Source organism: Muscardinus avellanarius (assembly GCF_963383645.1).
Source record: "Muscardinus avellanarius genome assembly, chromosome: X".
In the NCBI taxonomy this organism is placed as follows: domain Eukaryota; kingdom Metazoa; phylum Chordata; class Mammalia; order Rodentia; family Gliridae; genus Muscardinus; species Muscardinus avellanarius.
This window is the reverse complement of record NC_137792.1, coordinates 55,110,477-55,120,970: the sequence shown is the minus strand read 5'-3', so window position 1 is coordinate 55,120,970 and position 10,494 is coordinate 55,110,477. Positions and strand designations below refer to the sequence as shown.

Sequence of the window (10,494 nt, the reverse complement as noted above, 5' to 3'; positions counted from 1 at the left end):
GAGCACTCAGCATAAGGCCTGGGTTGAAGTGGATACACAGACAGGAAGAAGACATCTCGTTTGTAGACCTGAAGGCCTGGCTGTGCAGGCTGAATTTGGCTCTCCTGAGTCCTCACCGAGCAACCTGGGCCTGTGGCTTAGACCCTAGTTGGCCCCTTCCAGAGATGGGTCCTTCTCCAAGACCTACCTGAGAGCCTGTTGTGCAGAATAAATGGCACCCACCAATAGAGCACTCAGCAGAGGGCCTGGGGTGCTGGAGGTACCAATAATAGCTCCTCTCATCAATGGTATCCTGCAGAGACCATCTCGCGATACCAATCCTCACCCAAACCTGAGGCCACAGAACTGTCTTCATTCTCAAGTGTACATGCTGGTGGCCATGTTCGCGTCACAGTCTGGAGTCTGTCCTTAAGGCCCTCCTAATGCAGATAGGAGCCCACAAGGAGTCAGTCTCACTGGGTGTGGAGGGCTTTGTAAGGTCAGTTGCGGAGAAGGAGCCTCCCAGCTGCCCCAGACCTGGAGGACAAAGGCCCTCACAATGCTGAGGAGTCTGCGTGAACAGAAGTGCACTCCAGGATAAGGGGACAGTGTGGGCAGGTCCCATGTCCTGGTGAGCTCAGCTGAAAGCACTAGGGCCAAGGGGTGCCAAGCCTGGGGCCTGGCTCATAGCAGATGCTGAGAGGAGCAGGCGAGGGGGTGTCCGCATGGCGGTTGCCTGAGTGGGACATAAGAGCTGTGAGTATAGGCGTGGTAGAGGAAATGAATGTTGTAACCCTGGACAACATGAGGATTAGGTGTCTTTACAAAAAACCGGTCCAGAGTCTCGGATGAGAAAGATCCCTCAGGACTAAGGAAGGATTGAGGACACTTCAACATTGGAGAGGTTGAAGACTCACTAGCACTTAGAGATTACAAAGTATAAAAGCATTTCACAACTGAAAGTAACATAAGACCCACCCTTGGAAGGGTTTTATCTAACCACAGAGGAACAGACTGGGGCCCAGCAATGAAAGTTCCACTAACCCAGTAGGGATCAATGAAGCAGGGCTTTGGAGTGGTGGCAGCCAAGGCGACACAGGGAATCTTGACCGTTCACGGGCCTTGGGGCCCGATACTCTCAAGATGGAACCATTCTCCAAGCCAGAAGCTGCAGGATTCAGGAGTGGTCTCTTCTTGCTCCTCGCCTCACTCTGGTGTCTCCTTTTAGCAGGCACTAGTGTGGAGCAGTGATCCCCATAGGCCTTTGGATCACTGAAGAGAAAACCAGTCACTTCTCTCAAAGGAGCTGACACCTGCTTTGCTATGCATCCTAGAGACAGCTAAAGGTTCTGGGAGTTGACCATGTGGCACAGAAAGGGCTGAGGATTCTGCCCCTATTATAAGGTTAATCCCTGTGTACACTGATGGACTTATAAAAGAGTGGGTGGTTAGTTGATGATGCTGCAGAAGCTACCCTACCTTAAGTGTGCACAGTCACATCAATAGGGCTCCTTGCTGAGATGAGAGCCACGGTTTTCCCAGTCCTTTACTCCATTACATTTTCCCTCCCACCAAGGTCTCTTCAAGAGTCCTCAGCAGAGTTCCTAACTAGGGCTAGAATTTGGATGTTGAGTGTTCCCAGAAAGTGCGCTTGTTAAAGGCTTCATTTCAGGGTGGTACTATTTTCTGGTCACGGCCTTGTGGGTGGTCCTCAGGTGGCTGGAGTCATGGGCAGACAGGGACTGTGAGCACCTAATCCATCATGCCTCTCATTCTGCTTCTTGGATCGAGATGTAATTGGTCTGCTCGACCATGCCTGGCTGACTTCAGATATCATCCTCACCGCAGGCCCAAAGAAGTGAGGCTGCCTGGTCTTGGGCTATGACCTCCAGAACCATGAGCTAAGTCATGCTTTCCTCATCATAGATCAACTCTGCCTCCTGTATGTGACTGCACTAACATGGAGATAGTATAGCAAAGAAAGGCCACTAGGAAATATCATTCCAATAAAAGCCAATGAGAAATATCATTTTGTCTTAACAATTACCCTAAGGGGCAGGGGAGAATGAGCCAAAGAGAAATAGATGTCGGTAACTGACAGACAGTGGCTGTTTTAACTGAAAATTCTAGCAGCCTCCTTCTGAAACATATCCGATGGCCTCCATTTTATGTCAGAGCCACCAAGTGTGTGTACTAACAAGTGAAATTGAAATATTGAGTGAATGCTTTGTGACCTTGTTTGAAATGGAGGCTAAGCCCAAGCATGGGGTCAAGATTGTTAGAGGGCTGTGGCACACAGTGGTAGAGGGTTCTTCCAACCCTCCTTGTAGTTTCCTCTATCAAAGTGTCCTGACCCTGTGAGAGGACAAATGATATCACCCTGTGGGCCCAGGACTTGTATCCCTTCAGGCTTTGTGGGAGGCGAGTGGTGGGCTTTCTCCTGTAAATCTCAACCTCCCAATACAAAGTGACCTTTAGGGATAACATAATCCTTAACAGCTGGAGAACATGGATCCACAAGAATCACAGTTGTGTCCTCTCATGTGTGATGGAAGGTGACTTTCACTTGGGTATCCCAGCCCTCCCTGACACCGAGACTCATGTCATTTTCAAATATATACTGACAGGAATCAGTCTGGGATTACTTTGGGCATGTTGAGATGAACAAGTAGCTCTTTCTTTAGGGGAGAGTCTGTGCTAATTAGGAGTTGAAAGTGAGCAAGCCTTGGGCTACGGGAAGAGGTGGACAAGGACGGTGCTAACTCCTTGGGCTATATACGAGGTGGGAACAGATGTGATCTGCAGAGGGATGGGACTTGGCAGCAAGGAGAGCTCAACATGAAACAATAGTGCAGAGAGGAGTGCTCCTGCTGTTCAGTCACACAAGAGAGTGTGGTGACTCTCCCTCTCAAGAACAAGAGGAGCACTCCCACGGTCCTGGGTCAAGGCCCTCCTCTGGGGCCAACCCGAACTAGTGACAGGAAAAACACTCATTACTGGGGCCCATTTGAGTAGATCCTAGCAACAAGCAAGAGCAGTTGGAAGAGACCATAGCAGGAAGTGGATGGGGGAAGGACTGAAAAGGGGGGCTTCCAACAGAGGCTGTTCCACCCTTCCTTGGAGGATCAACTAGTCCCCTGAAGTCCGCCTGACCCAGGCCAACTCTGTGGTACCCAAATTTAGACTCACTGGGAGCCGGGCCTTGGGCAAGGCAGACAGGGCAACCATTGTCCTCCCCTGTCCTCCAGAGTGGGACAGGCCAAGGTACCTTGGTTTTTCATCTTATCCAAGGCCTGTGCCATGACACCATGTGCCTCACAACAGAAAGGAGACCTTTCTGTGAATATGAACCACAGCTTTGTGCCTTTTGGGAAAATACCCTTTAAGAGAAGGGAAAACCTGGGGCCCTCCCTTCTTCCCCCCACCCCCTCCCCCTCCGGCCAGCACCTCCTCTCCAGATTGGCTGCAAGTGACCTGTGACATCACAGGACCAACAATGAGGACGATGACTTCAGCAGGTGGTTGCCCCACTACAGGGACTCTAGAACCCCTGGGAAAGCATTTATAGGCCGTCCCCACTGGGGCTACAGTCACTTTTGACCTGCTCGACGGTGGGTGATATCAGCCTTGGAGTTAAGTGCTCCAGAGGCTAGTGTAGAGCTATGGAGGGTCAGAGTACCGAGGAAGACCCTGAAGCCAAGCAGGCCCCAGTTGCTGGCGAAGAGCTAGCAAGCGAGGCCTCACCTAATCCTTCCCTTGACTTGAGTGGCGACGCTGAACAAGCTGAAATCCGAGACCCAGATCCAGATCCCCAAGAGAACCCGCCACCAGAACACCTGAACCAGCCTGCGGCCAACGAGGAAGATGGGGAAGAACTCGCGGGGCTCTCCTTCCCCAGAAAGCTGTGGAGGATTGTGGAAGACAACGCCTTCAAGTCTCTGCGCTGGAATGACGAAGGCGACAAGGTGATCATCAAGGTGGTTCTTTTCCAGAGGGAAGTTCTTCGTCGCAGAGGAGCAGAGAAGATTTTTGAGACCGACAGCATGAAAAATTTCATCCGCCAGCTTAACCTCTACGGATTCAGCAAGATCCGCGCAAGGGCCTCTCGGGGCTACTTCCATGGAAAACAGAATACGATGGTAAAGTAAAATGTATTTATTTCAGTTACCTCCTGTCCTTGTAATTCGAAAAGAACTTCCTACAGTCCCTGGAGAGATCACATACGGCAAGGGCTTAATTTCTGAGGTTATTTTTAGCAGCAGATATGATTTACTGAAAGAACAGGTGTAGCCGTTGAAAGTGTAAGTTCTGATATTAAACTGTTTCCCCTTAGAGACAATCTACAGGACACTAAAAAGGCTCGTTCATATATATGCATTTCCACAGGGACCTGTCAACTTTCTGTAGTGAGGTTATGCTCGAACAGATAAGGGCCCTTGCCTGCAACTGAACTGTTTTTCTCTAGTGCCAAACCCTGTGGGTTTGAGGACTGAAAAGCAATGCTCATGTTGCCTCAGAATGGCTAAAATATCTCTTTCTGTTTCAGATCTACCGCAACCACAACTTTCAGAGGGCCCATCCAGAGCTCCTCGAGAATGTTCGCAGAAAAGATGACCTCAGAAACCCTGCTGAGCAGGTAGCCTGCATACCAACTCCACTCCGAAACGCTGTTCAGCAGGCAGCCTCTGCATCGGCCGCCAAGAGAAAGAGGCTGGCCCCTACCCGACGCTCTCCCAGATTCCACCAGAATGCTGCGGATGAAGGAAACAGCCAGGCTCAGGGGGAAATCCCCAGTGACCAGGGACCCAATAGCTCCCAACTCTTTCCATTCTCTGGTGTATGGGCTATGAGTAGTGTCCCTGAACATACCCTGGGAAACCAGGCCCTTCAAGGGCCAAGCAGCCCCAGCGGAGAGGGTCCTTCTAGCAATGTTATGTCCGCACCTCTGGCTTCTGCTGGAATGGAGGGTGCAGGGGAGGAGCCCAACAGCCCCCCAGATTATCCCACTTACGATTCTGTCGTGACTCTGTACAACAGTTGTTATTCCATCCTGATGGCCACCCTCTCAACCATGTCCACAAGGGAGAACCCCAACGAGGAGCAAGGGGAGTCCTCAGATCACAAACGTGCAGTTTGTGAGCAGGTCAAGGACAACCAGGGTCCCTGAACCCAGACCATTGGTGAATTAAAAAAAAATTGAGAATCTTCAAATGCAAACACATTTGGGTTCTTAATAAAACAAAATTCCAAAAATTCAAATAAACGATTCACAGGAGAATCTAGAGTCAAGTGTGTTTTCTTTCTAAGGTGTCTACTTGGCTCCGCCATACTTTGGTTCCTGTTGTTGTCCTTTCTTCTGAAGCCACAGCATTTGCACACACTGAGCAAAAGATTTTGCTCGGCAAGGTTGAGGACCAGGTGAGGAACCCCAGGTGGTTGCCTTCCTGCCTCGGAATGGCAGGAAGGACATATTCCAAGTGCACACTAGAAATCCCCAACCATGATACATTTATCATAGACACGTTTATTTCTACATTCCACAAATTAGCAGGAACAAAATTAGCAGTGACACAGAGACGCTTCCTTGTAGTCTTTGCTGAAAGACCAAAGTACTAGAGACATTCAGAGTGAGCTAAAGAGGAAGCACAGGAGGAATCTCCCGCCTCTCCCATTCCTTACACAGGAGGACAGATGCATGTCCATGAATGACACTTAGCGCATAGTACTCGGGAAGGGAATGGCAAGACAACCCTCACCCGGGCTCTCAGAACACAAATAGATACGGAAGCCCAGTGTGGAGAGATGATTTATTAGTCATCGTGGAAGCTAGCCCTGACGAGCCCCAGCCCGTAGTCCCCTGCTGTCCCGTTGAATGTGTGCTGCTTTGGGAAACCCGCGGTGAACACACCCAACACCTAAGGGGAAACAGAAGCCACAAGCCTCCTGAGCACCGTCCTCGGAACAATTCTGGAAGCTGTGAGCACCCTGCTGGCTGCATCCACACTTACCTGCTACAACACCTAGACCAAACTTCTCCCCCTCCCAAAGCAAGGCCTCAATCTGACCAGGGGTCATCGGAAGCCTTTGCAGCAGCAGCTTCTGCCCAGGTGTCATCTTCCCAGTCCCTGTGAGCGATGTGGATGGCAGTGGTACAATTCTGGTGGCTGCTCAGCAGGGGATGCCAACAGGTCTCCAGCGTCTTGACTGGCTGCATAAGGCTGCCGGAAGGACAGGCAGCCCAACTTCATCTTCTTCAAGCTACCTGGCAATAAATATAGAAGCATATCGCACTTAACCCTTTAGGTTCATAGCCAGTGGAACCGATCTTGCCCAGGTGCCTGTCATTTGCCACAAAACCCCACTGACCGCGACATCTCCGTGCCCCTACCTGTCAGCATGTGGTAACTGAGGCCCTGCTGCACCACAGACCAATGTAAAGGCTCGGGTGTGCATGATTCAGGTCAAGCTGACAGAGTCCTGGTGGCACTCACAGAGTGGGATGGGCACAGATGAAGAAAGGCTTGGGCAGGACAGTATGTGGTCAGTGCTATGACAGAGGCCACTGTACACTAGAGGAAAACAGGTGGCCTAGAGTTGGCCCCACCGATCAGTGGGCTGGCTTTAGCCCAGAAGCACGGTTCCAGTTCTGCTGCTTTTCCTGCCTGCCCCCATTTCTCTGCTTCCACTCCCAGGCCCCTGGCCCCTGACACCCCAAGTGCAGCAGGCTCTGAACTTTCCTGCTCCCACCCCATTGCAGCTGGGCACAAAGGCTTGGCATCTAAATTCAGCTCACCTGTCACAAAGCCCTGTGATTTCATGTGGCCCTGTCAGTGCTTCCTCACCAGCCCTTGGGTGCCACCTTCCTCTAGCACCCGTGACATGAGCCAAGAGAAAACAGGGTTGAGCATAGAAACAAAGGCACCAGTGCGCACGAACCTTCTATGTGCCAGGCCCTGGGAAAGTCATGCTTTTCAGAAAACTGAATTTACTCCTCAAATGACCCAGTAACATCCGTTCCACTGCCACCTCCCCTCTATGGACGAGAAGCACCAAGTAGGGAGTGATGAAAACCAATGGCCCACAGGGGCACAGGCCTGATGTCAGGCACCTCTTGCCCTCTTCTCATGTACCTTGGGACACGGCTCCCCACTGAAAGACCGCACTGTGCAGCGCGAGGAGCACAGCAATATCACGGGAACATCAAGGACCACGGAAGATTGCAAGCTGACTACCAGGAGCTAGGAGAGGGACAGAGCAGATTCTGTCTCCCAGTCCACAGAAGAATCAGACTCTGCTGACTTTTGGTTCACACTGGATCCTCCAGAAATCCAAGGCAGTATGCCAGTAGGAGGAAGCCCTCCCCTCATGCGATGTCACCTTGAAGAAGAATGGGGTGGAGCACCCTTCTGAGTGTACTGTAGAAAGTACCTGCTTTATGGCTTGAGGGGGAACCACTTCCGTTTGTCTCTGCTGCTGCTTCTCCTGCACAAGGACAGGGTGAGGAGGAGAAAAGGTGATGCACAAGCAGCACTGCTGGATAATAGCACCAGGAAGGTCTTCTCCTCGGCGACCACTAAGACCAAGAAGAGATGGGGGGTGCGGGTCTCAAGGGGACCAAACATGTGCACATCCCTCAGTGTTCTTGCCTATGTTGACCATGGCGGTAGGAACCTCCTTCCCTGAATCACCCCATTCCCTGAATCAATGACCACACGAATTACCACTTAGATGGGTAGAAAACCATTTCAATATGGGGACTAATTCCTTAGTCTGAAACAACACAGAAGAGGGCAGAGAAAAATGCCACCTCTCCTCATATGGTCACAGGGCTGGCTGTCTGTGGGGCACTGAGTCCCATCGCCTTCGGTTTATTTCTCGGGAGAACACCGTGGGCTCACTGCCACAGCACACAGAGCTGAATACCTCACTGCCTGGGGGAAGGGGGCTCTCAGGGTGTGCACAGCCCAAGGGCACGTCGAGGCCAGTGTGTGTGTGCAGCAGTAAGCAGGTCGCACACACATACACATTCTTAGGGTTGTAAGCCTGGTAAAGGGCGGGGGCAGGCAATGGCGGCCGCCGGCCGGCCCTAGACAAGTTCTGAGTCCCACATCTAGGGAAAGCCCAGTCCAGAGGTACCGTCAGTAGACCCCGGAGCCCACGAGTTCGGGAAAGACCAGACTTGGCTCAGGACCTCTGGACTGCTGGCACTGGGCGGTCTTCCTGCCTGAGGACCCCGGCTGGGGCAGTCCTCTGTCTGCCTGAACCCAGGCGAAGGTCCTGGCGCCACCAAGAATGGCTCCCACGTCCGGGCCAGGAGACAAGGAGGGCCGCCGAGAGCGCCACACCCGTGACCCACCTGTGCCACGGCCACTGTCGCCTGCGGAGGAGCCAGGTGGTGACAGGTGTTCGCAGGCATTAACCCTGGCGCCTCCGGTCAGCCGCCGAGGGCCTTCTAGGAGGGGTGCAGGCAGCATGCACACGTGGTTACGTACAACTCCGTGGGCAGGCAACGCGGGCCTGCTCAGCCAGTCCTAAGGACACTACGGCAATGCAGTAGTTGCCTGCATTCCTATCCTAAGGACACTACGGCAATGCAGTTGTGTCCTTAGGATAGGAATGCAGGCAACTAAGTAATCACGCGCTTACGACTGTGTGGGGAATTCTGTGGTGCTTTTGAACTCCCTGTCCCTGGTGGTCGCGCGCTGGTGACGCAAAAGTTCCGCAACCCGGAAGTGGGAGCAGAAAGCCGAATGTTGAGGGAAATGATACAGACAGGAAGGGGCTGAGACATGGCGTGGGGTGGAGCCTGTGAGTGGCTTGGCGGCCCGGGGCAGGGGGCGGGACTTAAGCGCTGACGCAGGGCACGGGGCGGGGCCTGTGGTGCTGGGCGGGGCCGAGGGTCCTCCCTCGCTTTGGGGGCGTGGCCTTTGGGAGAGCAGGGCGGGGCGGTGAGTGAGGCGTGGAGGCGGGGCTGTGAGTGGTCAAAGTTCCGGGTGTGGCCGTGCGCGGAGTTGGGCTGGGCTCTGAGTACTGAGGAGGCAGCGAGCTGGCGGGGCTGTGGGCTTTGAAGAAGACGGAGAGGACCTGTTGGAGGAGTGGGGCGGTCTGAGTGCTGAGGCCGGCCGAGGCCGGAGCTAAAGGAGGAGAGTTGGAGCTTGGGAGGAGCTGGGCGGGGCTGCGATGTAGAGGCAGGATTTGGGGGCGCACCTGTGAAAGGAACTGAGCCGGCTTTGAGTGCGGAGTTGTGGTTAGGGGTGAGGCTACGGGAGGAGCACAGGGGTCTGAGTCCTGAGGAGGTAGTTCTGAGGGGGGCTGTGAGCGCTGACGTTAATGGTGGAGGGGCCGGTAGTATTGTCTGGAGCAGGGCAGGGCTAGAGAGGAAGATGGAGGTGGTGCTGGGGGAGTGATGGGGCGGGGCTGAGCGCTGAGGCAGGAGTTGAGAGCTGGGCTCAGGGCAGCTATTGGAGCTTAAGAAGAGCAGGCCAGGGCTGTGCGTCACCAGGTAGGAGAGAGGGCCCGAGCTGGGGAGCGGCAGGGCGGGACTTTGCGCTAATTTGATGTTGTTGGCAGGTCTGATTGAAGGGCATCCCGTCCTGGCTTAGGAAGATCAGGGCCGGGCTGAGTGCTGAGGGGGTGGGGCCGTGAGCGCTCCTGCGGGCGCTGCGGGCGGGGGTGCGAGTGCTGAGGTAGAAATTGGGGCCAGGGCAGTGAGTGCCAGGATAGAATTGGGGGTGTGCTTATGGCAAGATTACAACTAGGTGCCGGTTGTAGAGTTGGGGTCGGGAGTGGCTAGGCGGGCGGGGGTGGAGGAGGGAGTGTAGGGCTTGTGTGTGGCTCATCCTTATGCAGTAGGCAAAATGGCAAGGCCAGGGTCCTGAGCTATCTTGCCTGACCACAGAGGGAGTAGTACCCCAGGGCAGAGGAAAAGGAAGGGAGAGTGGAGTCACTTGCCTGGGGTCCCAGATCCCTAGAGTGGGCCTCACAGGCAAGGATGAACACCTCCGCCTCCCACCAGCCCTCCTTAACCCTCCCTTGACCCACTGTCTGCAACTGCCAGAGAGGCAGGGCGGAGCCCTCTTCTCAAGACCTATAACTGGCAAGGGAAGAGGAAAGTCCCTGCTCTGTGTCCTGCTGTCCTCAGACCCAAGTTGCCTAAACACCATCCAACTCCTCACCCACAACCCAGCTTTTCTTCTCCCACTGCAGTTAGGGGTCTGGCCTTCCCTCAGGGCTTCTGTGCTTCTTCTCAACACTGTTACTGAATCCTGTACACTGACTCTAGTGCCAATTCTAGGCCCCAGCTCCTGAAATACCTGTAAGGAAAGAGGGTCCTCCTCCTGCGCCCCCATTCCTACTCACTCAAGTCGGGCTTTACTTTCTGGTGCCTGTGCTCTTCCCTGAGACTCCTGTCTGGACTGGAGGCCTCCTGCCTTGCCTCCTTCAGGCTACTCTGCCACACAACAAGAAGGCAGCCTCTGATTTGTAAATCTTTCTCCATCCGTCCCCTACTTTAAA

At 53.6% G+C, this 10,494-nt stretch overlaps 1 protein-coding gene across 1 annotated transcript; it reads left to right on the top strand.

Moving 5' to 3' along the window:
- Positions 1-3,641: 3,641 nt before the first annotated feature.
- LOC308278919 (heat shock transcription factor, X-linked member 3-like) lies at positions 3,642-5,146 on the top strand (the record flags this gene model as incomplete). Its single annotated transcript, XM_080718918.1, has 2 exons — positions 3,642-4,118; positions 4,526-5,146. The coding sequence occupies 2 exons, from the start codon at positions 3,642-3,644 to the stop codon at positions 5,144-5,146; spliced, it is 1,098 nt and encodes a 365-aa protein (XP_080575044.1).
- Between the last annotated feature and the right edge of the window lie 5,348 nt (positions 5,147-10,494).